We start from the raw sequence: 17,667 nt of genomic DNA, 5'->3' as shown, positions 1-17,667 counted from the left end.
TATAATAATATGTTTTTGATCAAATAGTTACATCGAATTTAATATGTATTTTAATATATGTATGTATTCTAATCTTAAATCTTACACACGAGTAAATAATTGTGAAATAGCTGTAGATAAGATATAAACACAAGTAACAAGGCTTCGTTTTATATGCCAGATACAGAAATGGCGGTTAGGATGCCCCACTTTGTCCAATCAGCTGTCATTTTATAGTACATTACGATACAAGTGCGAAAAATAGGAAATCCGCAACGAGTTGGGGATAAATTACGACCGTAGGGAGTGTTTTAAATCGACACGAGTTGCGAAGTGACAACACATTATCGCACATTATTATTCGCACATGTATCGTACAACGTTTTACAGTACATATGGCCCTTTAAATATTAGACATAGTTACGTAATGTGCTAATTATCGCACTAGTGCGGTAAAGTAGCACCATATGTACTGTAAAAATACTTGTTCAATTACGTAGTACACATAGAGGTACAAAAATATAGAGATGAAATTGGGGAGGCGGGAGATGAACCGAACGAGATGCCCTTATGGAATTTTCATTAGGAGTAGGAGAGAAAGCGTTATTATTGTATCTCCTTGTCACAGTCCCACATTTTTTTTAAATTCCCACCGGGAATTTAGTATGTTTTATGGTGGGTAACAAATAACCCGACCAAATTACGTAGGTTATGTTTGGTATATGTTGTCAGGAGTCTTAAAACGTGTTTTTAATTTCGTCGCATTGCGTGTTTTATCCCTCACAGGCACATGCAAAACGGCTAGTCTATCACTATATGTATGGTGGTAGAAAATTATCCTGATTATTGGCGTAGTTAATTAGCAAATCCAGCTGTCAGTTATTACGTGACTCGGCGCTAAAAAAGAGTATTTTAAGTCCCGAGCCCATGCAGTCCTTTATTGAGTATTTTTAAGCGCGACTCGAAAGAACTTGAGTCTCCGAATAAAGACTCCGTTGTAACAACAAACAATTGTAGGTTTTATTTAAATAGTATTAGAAATAAGGAAAATAATCGTCATTATAAGTACCTAACCCATGAATTTAATTGTAAAAAAATTAGAGTTTTCTGAAAAGGACTCAAGTCTCATCAAAAGACTCGGGACTCTAATAAGTTCAAAAAGAACTCGTGTTTCGATTAAATTATGAAAGTCTGAAAACCTGAGTCGAGTCTTAAAGCAGGATTTTTTTTTAAATTTACTCTCCTATAGAAAAAATCAAGGCCTGACAGCGAAAATGTATGAAACAGCCAATTTTTTTTTCTTCAACCTGAGTATACATAGGTAAACAGTATGTGGCTGTATATCTAAGTCTACATTTTTGATAACTGAAATGTAATCCACATGCAAATGTAGTAGTTACAGTAAGCATCAAAAACTAACGATGACGGTCAAAGCATATATCGAAATTGGTGTTTGTCGCTACAAGTGTTAGGTGACCCAAACCCAAACACCACACCACTATGCCGCCTACTACGACGGCGCAAGATCCCCAACCGGTTCTCTCAGCGCGCGCGCAGCGAGCGACGCGGCGCGGAGCAGTACGCGAAGCACGGCCGCCGTCGTGAACGCTGCTCGCACTGTTAGTGCTCGAGAAAGGAGACCTAAGCTCTCCGAAACATGTCGCGCGAGTGACTAAAAATCACGTGAGTGTAATCCGTAGAATGATTTAATATCGAAACACACCCATAATTTCTATGGTAACCATGGTGTGTCGCATCAACTGGAGTCGCCATTAAGAGCTGACCCCTCTGTCGAAAACCTCGGCCAATGGTCATATGTCTTGTATTGTATGGACTGACGTTTATCTGACATGGGCTATTTGTAATAGGTTACGTACTAATAGCCATACATTTGACGTGCCCCCCGCAAAAATCAGTAGACTGTTTTGTATAGAAAATTACAGACAAGGCGTAATCTATTGTAAACACCCTACAATAGAACAGGCACCAGTAACGGAATAGTATAGACAGATCCCGTAAAATAAGTATTTACCATCAGTTTTTAATCGCTGGTAACATTTTACCATAAAACAAGAGTCGAAGAGCTGCGTAAGTTTACTTTTTCATTGTTTTTGTTACTTTGAAAATGAATGGCGTCATACATTCCATGACTGAAGCAAAAATACTACAAACATCCCAAACACTCTAAATTTTCACTTAAAGTTCCATGATTGGTGCCGTTAATATGGTTGTTAAATCTTCCAAGTGTCGCATCATGGTAATTGTAAGTTTAGGATTACAGTTACTGCGGGACTTGACTCCAACACGCACCACCACTCCTGTCAACGCCCGGTGAGTAAACGTGTCTACCCCCACCTGCGTTAGGTGTGACGTATGCGTCAAAGATAAGATATAGCACTACAAATTACCATAGAATTTATAGATGCGATCAAAGTGGCCAAATATGTCGTAATATATCTGGCGACTTTGACTGCCACTATTTCATGCTGACTGTACTACAGCTTGATACATATATGTATGTTTCGTTTCCAAGCCAAAAGTCCCACTTTGTCGCTTGCCATTAAGGACGCTTTGAGAGGTTATTCGTATAAAGATATAAGCAAATCTCGTCCTGGTAATCGACCAAGTAGGAGTAGGACCTATGAGGACACGTATTGCTTTTTAGTGACAAATGCATGGACGTAACCATTACACAGTCGAGGAAATAATCACATTATAAAATATTACACTGGTATTTCCTTTTATATTTTGTGGTTTATTTTAATGAACAACAATATTACTGATATTACTGATATGAATTCAAGTTATTTTGCGTCATTTTAATACTGAGTAACGCAATTTATTTTCCTAACAGTAAATAGTGGTTATTAAATTCAGGAGTGAATATAACGAGCTGTAAGCTTTATCCTGCTCAATCGACATTTTACATTGTCCTGTGTCATTAGTCGTTAATAAAATACATTTAAGTAAAATAGTACAAGTAAATAATTACTTTATCTGTGCACAGTGGACGAAAACAATGGTAAGTATATTTAACGTCTAAAATAAACTGTGTAGAGGCAAAATCTAAATCCTTATTAAGTATTATCTCTATGGTCACACGATCCCGCCGCCAAATGCAGCAGACCGAAGTAATGCTGTCATTTAAAAACGACATAACATGCTAAAATGACATGAATGTTGACATGAACTTTTACGTAACATATATCTATGTATGAGACTAGTATACGTTGCTAACAATTGTTACCTATACAAATAAAATAGAGCAAATAGAAGTCTTAATGCCTTAAGGCATTCTCTAATTATCTAATATAATTATTGTTTATATGTTGTTTTAGAGTTCCCTATAAAAAGTTTCAAAATGGGGTTGACAATTTTAACGAGTTCTATAATAGTAGACAAAAAATTAAAATGAACCATACTAAATCAGAAAAAACAAACAAAATATGTACTTTCAATCGGAACACATTATATAAAGCGAAATTCATTAATTTGTAAATATTATCCGTTTGAAGCGCTGGTGGCCTAGCGGTAAGAGCGTGCGACTTGCAATCCGTAGGTCGCGGGTTCAAAGGTGTTCAAACCCCGGCTCGTACCAATGAGTTTTTCGGAATTTATGTACGAAATATCATTTGATATTACCAGTCGCTTTTCGGTGAAGGAAAACATCGTGAGGAAACCGGACTAATCCCAACAAGGCCTAGTTTATCCTCTGGGTTGGAAGTCAGATGGCAGTCGCTTTCGTAAAAACTAGTGCCTACGCCACATCTTGGGATTAGTTGTCAAGCGGACACCCAGGCTCCCATGAGCCGTGGCAAAATGCCGGGACAACGCGAGGAAGAAGATTATCCGATATCGTATATATAGAATATCGATTTTCATTTAAATTGTATAAAAAAAAATGATCATCGTCCAATGATGAAAGTGAAAACAATGATCGTCCATCCTCTAAAATATTCATCTATCAGAGTATGGTCAGACATTACAAAATCATTCTCTATAAGTCCTTCAGACTTCTAAGAATATCTATTTACTCGTTCCTTCAATTTCCAGGCCCTCAAAATCTTGCTGAATGTAGCCATCTCCATATGTATTCTGGGATCGGTCACCGCTCAGATCCTCAACGGAGTTAAAGCATCAAACCCTACCACCCCTATTGTGGAGGGATCGACATTACCTTCATCATCTAGTGCCTCGACTATCGATGAGGGGTCAAAATCAACTATAACATCTAGTGAGACGACTGGGGAGGGATTATACTCGACTATCGACGACTCGACATCTAGTACTTTGGGGGGATCAGACTTCACTACAATGTCTAGTCTCCTAACAAGTGATGACGGATCAAAGTCTACCACGCCATCTAGTGCCGCGACAACTGCTACAAACGCAATTATAACTTCAGCCGGGTACATCCCGATAATAAAACCAAATGTCACGCCTACTACGGAAGGATCAAGCTCGACCACAAAAGCGGTAACAATGCAGGGACCAAAACCCGACTACAAAACCCGATATAGTGATTACTACAAAGGGATCAAACCCGACCACAATACCCGACATCGTTACGAAGGTATCAATCCCAACTACAAAACCCGATATAGTGACTACAACGACGGGATCAAAAACAAATGCAAAACCCAGTATCGTGATCGTGAACACCATGAAGGGATCAACTATAAAACCAAATACCGTCGTCACCGCCTCTGCCACTACCAGTCCAGCTAAACCTATGCCAGTGTGGGTGGCATTCGCAATCATAGGGGTTATTTTAGGATTAGCTGCAATTGTTTTGATAATAGCATATAGAAAACCCATTTTTCGGAGCCATTCTTTTGTCAGAGTAAGAGCATTTTGCTCGCGAATCAGAGGACCACGATTTGGGGAGGAAAGTTACAATTTGAGTCACCCTCAAAATCTGACTCAGGATCAAAATCAAAACCCAACTCAGGATCAAAATCAAAACCCAACTCAGGATCAAAATGAGGATCAAAAACAGAATCAAATTTCTAATGTATAGATTGTTCTCCCCTTTTTTATACGCAATGAGTTGTATTCTAGACAACTTTTGTGAACATTTTGATGCAAGTGCGCTGTTATTTTTCACGGATAATCGGTACTGATAATGAAAAGTGACATCACTAACCAACATGGCGTAAGCAACATGGCGTACTTAAAATATGGAAACCTGTGTAAATCGTGTGTAATGGTAAAATGTTTAATTGTGACGTTCCGCGGTAAAATTACCCTATGGCGGTGTGCGCTTACGCTGTTATTAACGACGCTTCAATACTAATGCGGTGCTACGCGTCGTAAGCACCGACCGCCATAAGGTACCTTTACCCGTCGAACGACACAATTTATGTCAATTTTTTAATTATTGTATTAAAACATAAGAAACCTAATGGTATTTTAATAATTTTAATATGTTTCACATACACAAACTGCGCAGGTAGAGATTGTGTAGTAGTGTGTCACAAGGGAGTATTAATGACATATGTACTTATATTTATACGAAGCGAAGAATTATTATTATTGAATCCATAGTCTTTAGTCTTATTCAAAAATAGAAACCTGAGCGTAGTGAGGAATTCAATTCAAGTGTTAAAGCCCACGGTAGAAATAATATTATTTACGCTAAACAAAAAGTATTAAATATGTTACAACGGGTCACTCACGTATTTTAAGTCGAAAACGCTCGACATGTTTCACTACGTTCCGCAGTCTGCGTCCGGTCCGTCAACGCAAGCTCCTGACGACACTCCTCAGGACGGAGTGAAACATGTCGAGCGTTATCGACTTAAAATACGTGAGTGACCCGTTGTAACATATTTAATATGTACGTGTCTCACGAAAGTTTTGTTATTAAAATTACTAAAAAAAAAGTTTAAAAAAAAAGTGTCCTAGAACAGAAAGTTCCACTTCGATCCCTCCTAGTAGGGAAGAAAAAGCTCTTTTCCGAATAGGTGAAGGGAAAAAGCAATTTATGGGTGTACAGTACAGGTACAGAGATAACTGACCCCCCTGCATAGAGATGTGTTTGCAGGGGTCAACTACCTCTGAAACTATACATCAAGTTGTACATTATTATACGCTTACTGTGAAAATACATAAAGTTCAAAGTTCAAAGTTATTTATTGTATATAAGAATCAGGTTACATTGCAGGTCGAATATACAATTACACATTCCGTTACACTGAGACTTTACCTTTTCAGGTGTACATACATTTGCATCATATATAGGTATTTACATATTTATCTAAAGAATATCAATACTTATGAGTCACTTAAATAATCATTAACACAATAAAAACATTTTTCTATAAGCCACATTTTTGTGTTTGACTTGAACAGTTTGAGATCCATATCCTTAAAACGATCAGGTAACTTGTTATAAATTGTGATACACATAATATAGGCATTTTTTGCAGTGAGTGACAAGTTTACATATGGCTTAGGTAATCTGTGTCTGTATTTAGGTTTGGTTACGCGGCAATCCAATGGGTTATTATCCGTGAATAGGTATTTATATTTGTGAACGAAAACAGAAACTTCATAAATATAGAGACTGGGAAAAGTAAGAATGCTATGTTTTATAAAATATGGACGGCATGAATCTCTAGGATGAACTGAAAATATGGCTCGAATGCAGCGCTTTTGGACAATGAATACGTTATGTTTATCAGTGCAGTATCCCCAGATTGTTATGCCATGTACTGAAATGAAAATACATATTTATTAATTAATATATTTATCAGAGTCATGTTATGGCCGTCCCAAGTGAGTCATGTTACTAATGTTTTTTCCCGTATTGCCAACATTTGAGTCATGCGAACTAAAGAGAAAATAATTTGCTAATTTAATAATTAGGTCCTTATAGAATTTTGATTGTAGTTTTAATTATATTCGACGCATTTACATATCATGTATAAAGCCTTGGGAGTTTTTTTGATTTACTTAATTTGATTACTTACTTTATGTCCATATATACACGGCGCGATTTAATTATTTATTTATTATTACTATATACAAACCGAAGCGCGGGCAAATTTAATCATGTTTTTTTTTTATTGTATAGTAATTTTAAAAGTCATTAAGTAATTTAATTTAATTGATAATTTTAATTTAATGTACTTAATAATGTTAATTTAACTGAATTCGTATTTTTAATTTAATTAATTTATATAAAAATATTTTAATTGTTTTGTATATGGATATCTTGTCCGAAATAAATGCTTTTTTATTTTTTTTATTAAGTCATGCAAATAATACAATAAAAAGTAAAAAGAAGAATAAAAATGTCAAGTGATTTAAAATGTATACAATTTTATGTCAAACAATACGGTAAACATTGAGAAATACACTATCATTCATCCGTCATCTCACAGTATTTAAAAATTCACGACACACATTCACCCATCTGTTAGCAAACACATTACAGTCAGGAGCTGATGTCAGGAACGCGTTAATCGTCCTGAGGGTTCGAAGACCTGCGGAAATTCTATAGGAAACTGTACGCACATGAGGAACAGCCAAAAGACAAGGACACCAAGGTCTGAGCTGGTTCTTAGGAAATGTCACTTTTGACACTGACATATCCGATCCGTATCGTATCTAGATCTAATATTTGACGTATCTTAAAGTTCGAATCGGGCTGACAGTCTGCAGCAGCCATATGCAATTTGCAATAATTCTTAACAATATAATTGTCTTCCCATCAATTCGAATACTTCTGTTGTTAACTTTACAAATGTAGTTATTAAACTCAAACATACAAGTAAAATACAATTCTCATTAAAACCATATACACACTTAAGTAAAGACATTGTCTCTGTCTAACAGGCAGCGCCGCGGGATACGTATAGTCTTGTCATATACCACCACCCTACTAACGCAATCACTAAACCAAAACACATTCAAACAATATCTTTACAGCCTTTGACTTACGAGATAACACAAATTTCAGCAACTGCATTAGATTTGGTGGCATCTTCAAAAATTACTACTTTTATTTACGCTTGTAAATTTAGAAAGCGTTTTAAAATAGGTCTTAATGCATTGTAACAAGATTTTAAAAGGTGTGCGGTGGCAGTAAACGTGTAGTGGTCGCTTGGAGGCTTTCAATTATACGGGCGAGTCAACGCCTGTTGAGACTGACGGCTCGGTGTATGTTAATTAGGTGTACAGATTTGTTTTATATGTTAGAGTAGAACTGACCGTTCACATTCATAAAAGCCGTAACAGACAGGCGTACCGACCACAATCTTGGTCCGGTCCGAGGCCTGTTCGATCGATTGAAAGGTGGTCCGATGTACGTGTCTGTTAAGGACGCAGCTATAAGTGAGGAGCGAGAATGACATATGCTGACCGGACCAAGGTCGCGGTCCTGTACGCCTGTCTGTTACGGCTTTAAGCCGCATAGTGTTGTCACATGATAAAATAGAATATCTTAATAAAAGCTCAAAACATTACCCTAAAAATCCTGACATATCGGTATATTTTCGACGCTAATAAATCTGGCCTGAATGACATTTGTCACGTGAGCTATTAGACCCTTAAGACGAAAGTGGAGTTCCCGCGCGAAATCACCTCATACAAACGTAGAACCCATTTTCCTCTGGATATAATGTCGATATTCAAAATATTTTGACACAATTCGTTGTATATCAACAACATGTTTGATTTTTATCGAATTTTTAATTATTATAAGCATATAAAAATTTGTATGATATCTGTTTTCCGCTCCTAATTTGTGACCGAAACCGGCAAAAGTCCCACTTTGTCGCTGGCATAGCTATGGTTAATATACATATATATATTTTTATTTGACTCAGGCAGTGAGGCCCATATTACAAATACCTTTTTTTTCCAAATTTTCTTGCATATAATAATATTGTTTCCTTCAATTGACGTGTTTATTTATTTATTCTTTATTAATTACACGTCAAGATTAGGTACATTAAATTGAATTACATTAGAGTTGCCTGGGGCATCGTCCCCAGAACGCTTGCTGCATTTCCCCGTTGAATTGCCAGACTTAGCCGCTGAGCGAAGTATTCCCCCGCACGAAGGTCGCCGGACACCCACACAAGTTTGTGAGAAATTTCTTTCACGACTTGTTTGGTGTCCGATGACCACGGCCCAAAGGTTTCAACTGCAAGTGCCGCAAATATGTAATTGTTTTTAAAAAATACATATTTGCGGCACTTGTTAAGTTGGGCGTCTTCTGCAGCCGTCCCCGGTTTTCGGGACGAGCCCTGGACGTGGGACGGAGCCAATGTATCCACGCAGGTCACATCCCATGCCAAGGGCCGCCCCAAAAACCAAGGTACAAGCGAGCATCCATCGGGTCTTTTCCCGTCCGCCGCTGACAAGCCAACTGGTTCGAGGGTTGCCGGTATATAGACTGTGCCGAGAGCTCTGCGGATCAAATCATTGAGCGCCGCGTGCCTGAAATTTCGGCCCGCACTTGACTGACAGTATAGTCCATGGCGTCCGAGGGCTTCGACTGGGCCTCCGCAGCGGCAGCAGGGGTGCGGTTCGCAGATCTTTAGCCCGAGCCTGAGGCATACGGCTACACGCAGTGCGGCCGGGTCTAAAAGAGATCCTATGTTCCGCGACGTCAAAGCGTGTAACCAGTGCCCTGACTCTGGCTCAGATACAGCCAATAATCGAGCGCGCTCGCTGGGGTTACAACTGTCGTTCAAAAGTGTTGTGTGGACCGATTTTATATTTACCGAGTCCCAGGCAGCTTGGCTAGTTTTTTCTGTAGGTGGGCTCTCGCCGGGAAATCTGGCTCCCCATGTAGACTCTGCCTCTGCCAAGCCCACCACTACCACATCAGTGGGATTGATGACATTAAGAATATCACTGATGAGGTTGACGGTGCTATGGACAGATGAGAGAAAAGCAGGGAGAGCCAGGTCCCCCGTGGAGCGGATGCCCAGCCCGCCATATTTGATAGGCAGAGTAGCCTGGGACCAGGTTTGGGGATTTAATGAGATGTTTAAAATTTTGTAGATTGAATTTTTTAGAGTGTTGTCAAATACCTTACAGACTAACATACATATACATTTTATAACATTACAACTAAGCACTATTTAGGCGACAAAACGGCGTGGCTCCGTTGAATCGGCTGCTCTCGTGTCGGTATCGGCAGTTTGCCCCGGAACCTCCGAAACACGACACCCTTCGGCCAGAAGTCGGCGCATTATAATAGCAACGTTACTTCCCTGTAGGCACAAATAGTACAAATTTATTCAATTGAGTTTTGAATTCTTATGTTGGCTACGCGGGCTGGATCGTATGAGGGTAGTAGAGTGTACAAACAGTTATTAGCTTTGCCGTGCGTTATGATTGAGTTGAAATAATAACACCATCACCCGAGGCAATCTGAACCGCTAACAGCTTCATATAGGAGTTTAAAGAGTTAATTACATCTTCGTCTGCCTCGAGACAGTACTCATTATTTTGACCTCTCTCGGCATTTGTTTGGTGGGGGTCTAATATCTGTCATTTTTGGGGAAAAATAAACCCATAGTACAAACGTTGGTAGTTTGAACTTTCCGATTTTAACGCTAAATAAGGTAATCGTCCTCAGTGCTCGACATGTTAAGAGGGGGTGTAAAGCCAAGAAATTAGAAAGAAACGAAAGATATGGCGCGCCGCGCGAAACTTGCGACGGAAGGCTTGGCGATTGCGCGGGTTTTAATTTAACGTTAGGCTACGGTGACTGCTCACCATCAGGCGGGCCGTATGCTTATTTACCACCGTCATGGTATAAAAAAATGAAATAATTTATAACAAAACTAATACCTTTAAACGACAATTCTTGTCATGATCTCGGAAACGGCTCTAACAATTTCGATGAAATTTGCTATAACTATGGGAGTTTTGGGGGCCGAAAAATCGATCCGTACCCAAAGGGTACAACGGAACCCTATTACTAAGACTCCGCTGTCCGTCCATCTGTCTTTCTGTCGCTAGGCTGCATCTCATGAACCGTGATAGGAGACATATTTTTGTCGCCGCTATAGCAACAAATACTAAAAAGTACGGAACCCTCGTTGGGCGAGTCGACTCGCACTTCTCCGGTTTTTTTGAGCTTTTATTATGTTTTTCGGACAAATCTTGGTCTCCCAGTTAGGCCAGCTATAAAGAAATAGGAACACGAGCATGTGATATTTTGGAACGATGACTAACAAGAGCCATTGACGTCAAACACTTATTTTTCACTCAAGTTTGTTTGTCTGAAGACTAGTGAATGCAATCCCGACTCGGGATTGCAAATTCGAGATCCCGCGGGATTAGAAATATCAATCCCGCGGGATCCCGGAATTTTCGGGATCCCGAGTAGATTAAAAAAAAAGTAAAATTTGAATGAATTAAAACGATAATAACGGTATGTTTGTGATGGTGACGTTAATTAAAATAACGTATTAATAGACAGAAAACAAAAACCTTTATTCTTTAATATTATTAACCAAATCATCATCAGTTTTCCTTGGAAATTAACAAAGGTAATCAAAACAATAAGTATAACTGTAATAAGAATCAAAACAACAAGGAATTAGAGAGTATTACAAGTGATTTTGAAAGTGACTTCTTAAAAAGCCAGCTGCTGAGAATGCCCTCTCCGACTCAACACTGGTTGGCAACAGCGTGTCGAAGCAATTATATGCAAACTGCAAAAATCTCCCACTTGTTCCTCCACACTCAAATAAATCCATTTCCTTTTTTATGACAGACTCTAATCTGTCTAAGCTCGTGGATACACGTGTAAAGGGACTTTTAGATGCTCGCAGAGTTTGTTCTCTTTAAGTGACATATTAGTTTGTACAGCAGTAGCACGTAAATTCAAATCTTCTGCAATCATTGAAAGAGGCAAGTCATCTTTGTTTAATACTGCCGTATTAATCTCTGCTTAGTTCGGTTCTTTACGATATAATACGTGTGTATCATCGCTGACGACTGCCGCCCAATCCCGTCAATCCCAAACGGGATCCCGTCATATTATGCGTCGGGATTGATCCCGAAAAATTACACGGGATCTCGCGAGATCGGGATCCCGCGGGATCGGGATTGCATTCCCTACTGAAGACATACTGAAATTGTTGATTTATATCTGTATGCCACTTGTGTTAACATTATTGTAGGTAATTAATTCTTTTCAGTAACGACAGCAAAATATTATGAAAACTTACACGATGTTTTTGGCTATGGATTCATATAAACAAACAAACAACAAATAATTGGGGAAAATATTACAGATCGATCTTGTCCCAACTAAGCAAAGCTTGGTATTGGTACTAGGCGTCGACATGCATATTTATAGATAAATACATTATAAACCGAAATATATGTCATATTCTAAAGATTAAATTTTTGGTACATGCTTTTATCGCTGACTGTATTTTTCGACTTATCGGAAAGTGGGTCAAATTTAGCTTCCAATATTATAACCATAATTCAGTTTTATTTGCTGTCGGTACATATGCACGTCTTGCAGCTTGCTTACTTCTGTTAATTATTATTACCTATAGACTTGTAGGTTAAATTGATTCATAATCAACTAGACTGTATACTGCATAAGTCATATCCGAAGAAAAGATGCCGCTTCTCTACGTTCCTTTATTTTTAATTACTTTAGTATATTTCCTATACCGACACTTCACCAATAAACTTGACTACTGGAGAAAAAAAAATATTGCTGGACCACACCCGATACCATTTTTCGGAAATTTAAAAGAATCTGCTCTGAGAAAACTGCCCGTTGGTTTGCTATATAAAAAGTTTTATGAAGATTTCCCTGAAGAAAAAATCGTTGGTATATATTTGATGAAAACACCAGCCATTCTGATTAGAGATTTAGAAATAGCGAAGCATGTTTTAATAAAAGATTTTGACATGTTTGCCGATAGAGGAATTAAGTTTGGGGAGAAAGATATGGGTGCTAATCTATTCCACGCTGACGGTGACACTTGGAGAGTGCTGAGGTCTAGATTTACTCCACTTTTCACATCAGGGAAGCTGAAAAATATGCTGCATCTGATCGATGAGCGAGCGGAAAAATTTGTGGAGTATGTAGACTTGATTACTAAAGATAATACCGAACATGAAGTGCATTCTTTAGTACAAAAATACACGCAAGCGACGATAGCAGCTTGCGCCTTTGGTTTAGACATGGACACATACGGTCAACTAGCGGACACGCTAAAAAGAATAGACAAGAAGATTTTCACAGTCAATTCCAGTTCCATTTTAGACATGTTGTACCCTGGTATACTTAAAAAAATGGGTGGATCTAAGTTCCCTAAAGAAGTTAAAGAATTCTTCTTCGATTTAACAAAAATAATCATCAGCCAAAGACAAGGTAAGCCTACAGAAAGAAACGACTTTATGGACTTGATTTTGGCTCTAAGACAGAAAGAGATTCAATGTCGAACGAAAAACGACGATAATTTAATCCTGGATATGAATGATAGCGTAATTTCAGCACAGTCCTTTGTTTTCTACGCAGCGGGATATGAAACTAGTGCTTCTACAATGGGTTTCCTTCTATACCAGCTAGCTTTAAACCAAGACATTCAAGACAAAGTAATTGAAGAACTAGATGCAGTCTTAAAAAAATATAACGGAGACTTATCATTAGAAGCTATATCTGAGTTAACGTATATGGGAAAAGTATTTGATGAGACGCTTAGAATGTATCCGATAATAGATAAATTAAAAAGATGTGCTCAAATGGACTACAGGGTGCCTGAGACTGATCTTACGATAAAGAAAGGGCAGATAGTGATAGTACCCGTGCATGGAATTCATTTTGATGAGAAATACTACCCTAACCCTGAGGTATTTGATCCTGAGAGATTTTCTACGGAGAACGTGGCAAAGAGACACTCATGCGCATATATGCCGTTTGGATTGGGACCGCGACATTGCATAGGTATCTTTTATTTTATATTATAACAACTTAGGCAACAGCCACTTATTTGAAGAAAAAATGCGCGTAGAGGTGTATTGACAAAACATTAATTTTGAATAATTATTATTTCCTATATTTCTCTTTCTTCTTAGGATGACTATTAAAAAATCGTTGTAAATAATATGGATATAAAAGTAAAATATAAAAATCACAAATAAACACTGTAAAAAACCTAACCTAGGGTGTCGGGGCAGGGTCCAAGCTGCCGGTGGTCAGGGCCGTAGAGACAGAAACCGCCGGACTATCCGCGCCGTGTCCAAGACCCTTGATTCAGCCACACAGCGAGAGTCTCTCTAGGTATTGGTCGAGACTATTATTATTATTACTGAGAGCCTGTTGTGCCCCACTGTTGGGCAAAGACCTACCCCCGCTTTTTCCATTACTCCCGGTTTTGAGCAGTCTTCGGCCATTCTTTTGAAAATGAGTCTAGCTCGTCTCGCCATCGCCGACGTGGTCTGCCAAATCCCCTGCACTAGTTTATACGAAAGCGACTGCCACCTGACCTTCCAACCCAGAGGGTAAACAAGGCCTTATTGGGATTAGTCCGGTTTCCTCACGATGTTTTCCATCACCGAAAAGCGACTGGTAAATATCAAATAATATTTCGTACATAAGTTCCGAAAAACTCATTGGTACGACTCGGGTTGGTTAATCTTCTATAATTAGTAAAAAAATAATTTTGAATAATTTGTGAAAAATCATTTTCACCTAGCCACTTGTGGGGTGAAAACTATTTAATTTTGACTGAAAGAGTAGTTTTCACCAAGGCGACACTGAAAACTAGTTCTTTCAAAATTCAAAACTAGAAAAATACGTTATCACTAATTACGGGTTTTACGGTAGCATATACATACCTACTCGTACTTATGACAATGATATTACCATATTATGGAGTTGGAACGACCTGTTTTTATAACATGAAACACTTGTGCACACATATATTTATAATGCAGACACATGCAGACACCTGCATTAATATATTTATTTAATGTCTTTTATATAAAGCGTGCAAAATTACGTCTCGTTTTTATGTTAAACTATTTTCACGGTTTAAAAGTCATACCAACCCACCGCCAAAATGCCGCTGCCATACATTCAGTTATGCTCTCATTTTAAAACGTATACGAAAATTGCTATACAAAGAAAATAGAGCGCTGAAATAGCGCGTAGTATTTGTATAACAATTTTTAGCAACGAAAATGAATACCAGACACACAGAATTAAATTAAATTGTATTAAATTAAACACGACCGAAGGGTTAGAAAAAAAAGTACTTCAAGAATTCAAATTTTGATAGATGAAACTCCTGTATTCTAAAATCATAGTGTTAATTTTTTTTTTTTTATTCTAGGTATGCGATTCGCCATCGTCCAGTCCAGGGTGTGTCTCGCCAAGCTGCTGTCTCGCTTCCGCGTGGCGCGCTCCTCTAACACTAAGAGCTTCTGCGAATTCTCTCCTACAAGGCTGGTCTTATACCCGGAGGGTGGGATCAAACTGAACTTTGTTAGAAGAAGTTAGTTATTAAATGCTGTCTCAAACTGCTCATCAAACTGAACTTTGTTAGGTGGAGTTACGGCCCGATTCGAAGAAAGAGATACGATAACGATAAGTTCAGCGGTGGCAGCATGGTTCCATTTTTATCACTTGCCACTATGCCCGTCACTTTCGTGCTTACATACTTGTTAGAACGTGATAGGCATGGTGACAAATGATAAAGAGCCGACCATCTTAGCCCTACTGGTTTAGATAAGTTCTCATGTAGATATCGTGTGTATGACGTATAAATGACAGAAGCAGCTCGATTCGGGCAACCAATGTCTCTTTGACGTTTGAAATATCGTAGATAGATCTTATTGGGATCACAGCAGAATCGAAATTTTGACGTGTCGTTTAGTTACCGATCTTTTAAAGATCATAAACGTGTTTCAATCTTCGAATCGGGCCGTATCAGTAATGCCCAATAATGTTAGCTTTAATTAATTAATTAATTTACTTAAGTCCAACATAACTTATTAGTTTTAACATAGTTTTTAATTTAATTTAATTTTATATGTAATACTAACAAAAATGAGATCACTGTTGTCTTAAAAATAATAAACAAATTGAATTAGATTAAGTACATAGGCTATTTAATATATGTGTTCTAATCTAATAAGTTACTTTATCTACTTCCCTTCCATAATATGTTCAAAAACGATACCTAAGCTAATTGCTTATATTAACAAACCATCATCTGTAGTTGAATCGTAATTTTTACTTTACGTTAATCGGTAGAAGATATTTTAACTACATTCAAATTTAGAACATATCTTAGATACAAAGGATTTTGATTTGACCTCTATTCTAATATCAGTCGACTTGACGTTTTAGGTATTCGAAATGAAATGTCAGATGCAAACAATTGTGACGAATCTCGCATGTTATAATAAGTTGATATTCGCGAAGAAGGCAGAACATGGACACAGAAACTGTAATATAATAACGTAAATTAGTTCGTCCACTCTGTTGCAACTATGGTAAGAAGTATCCCACTATATCTACGCCTACGCCACTTGTCCCAGTCCTGAGCTAATCTAATCCAGAAGTGACCCGCCATCTTCCGAATGTCGCCCAATCAACGAGCCAACGGACACCATTCGATTTGAATCACTTAGTGCCAGTTGCACCATCCACACTTGACAGACTGATCAACGCCACCGGCATTTTACTATCAAACTTCCCATACAATAAAATTTAGCGAACGCGGTGACAGACAGTTTGTAGAAGCGCTTGTGGCCTAGCGGTATGAGCGTGCGACTTGCAATCCGGAGGTAGCGGGTTCAAACCCCGGCTCGTACCAATGAGTTTTTCGGAACTTACGTACGAAATATCATTTGATATTTACCAGTCGCTTTTCGGTGAAGGAAAACATCGTGAGGAAACCGGACTAATCCCAACAAGGCCTAGTTTTACCCTCTGGGTTGGAAGGTCAGATGGCAGTCGCTTTCGTAAAAACTAGTGCTTACGCCAAATCTTGAGATTAGTTGTCAAGCGGACCCCAGGCTCCCATGAGCCGTGGCAATATGCCGGGAAAACGCTAGGAAGAAGAAGAGGAGAGGTGACAGACAGTTTGTTGCAAGTGTTGCAACCGACCCTTAGTTTTAAGGCAACAATGTTGAAAAACGCTCAGAAAATACTAAATATAACATTAATATTATAGGCCGTATAGGTAAGAATTAAATGTTGAACTCCTAGACTATTCCTGTAATATTGGACTATAGTTGATAGTGCAGATGCGGTACCGTTTAGTTGTGCAAAGAACATTTAGGCGGATTAAGTTTTTTGTGCTGTTATGCGGTCTCATAGGCTAAGGGACAATATTGGCATAGTCAGTAAAAAGAATATGTTATATCACGTTCTACTAACATGCTTAGTTTATTATGGAAATAGTTTATAACGCGAATTGACCAAGAAAAATAACAAGGGCAACGAGTAACGCTTAGAAATTGATCCTTCGGTTCAGTTCTTGCATGTGCAAAGAAAAGCGCACTAAAATATTAAATAATAACTAAAATAAACTTTAAGATAGGTATACATTGTTTGATTATAAGTGAAGAGGTATAATAGATAAACACATGTGTTTATCATTTATTCAGTGCGGGTATAGACGTGCGGCACCTAAGTCAACAATTATTGTAAATAAAATTAATGTATTGGTAATATTG

General features: G+C 38.2%; 2 protein-coding genes across 2 annotated transcripts; both read left to right on the top strand.

The window, feature by feature from the left end:
- The first annotated feature begins 2,559 nt into the window (after positions 1-2,559).
- Positions 2,560-6,696, top strand: LOC133529848 (mucin-21-like). The gene is made up of 2 exons (XM_061867656.1): positions 2,560-3,001; positions 4,033-6,696. Exons 1-2 carry the CDS (start codon positions 2,999-3,001, stop codon positions 4,705-4,707), a joined length of 678 nt encoding a protein of 225 aa, XP_061723640.1. The 5' UTR covers positions 2,560-2,998; the 3' UTR covers positions 4,708-6,696.
- A 5,828-nt stretch (positions 6,697-12,524) lies between these two features.
- On the top strand, positions 12,525-15,699 carry LOC133529752 (cytochrome P450 6B1-like). The gene is made up of 2 exons (XM_061867550.1): positions 12,525-13,924; positions 15,315-15,699. Exons 1-2 carry the CDS (start codon positions 12,589-12,591, stop codon positions 15,479-15,481), a joined length of 1,503 nt encoding a protein of 500 aa, XP_061723534.1. The 5' UTR covers positions 12,525-12,588; the 3' UTR covers positions 15,482-15,699.
- The last annotated feature ends 1,968 nt before the right edge of the window (positions 15,700-17,667 follow it).

This window comes from Cydia pomonella, chromosome 21, assembly GCF_033807575.1.
Source record: "Cydia pomonella isolate Wapato2018A chromosome 21, ilCydPomo1, whole genome shotgun sequence".
Classification (NCBI taxonomy): Eukaryota; Metazoa; Arthropoda; class Insecta; order Lepidoptera; family Tortricidae; genus Cydia; species Cydia pomonella.
Note: the sequence above shows the minus strand (reverse complement) of the source record. Positions and strands in the feature narration are given on the sequence as shown.

Bases quoted from the DNA above. Each gene is read 5' to 3' on its own strand.
- LOC133529752 (XM_061867550.1), top strand. From the start codon at position 12,589: ATGCCGCTTCTCTACGTTCCTTTATTTTTAATTACTTTAGTATATTTC. The intron at 13,925-15,314 runs GTATCTTTTATT...TTTTTATTCTAG, and splicing joins GGGACCGCGACATTGCATAG to GTATGCGATTCGCCATCGTC.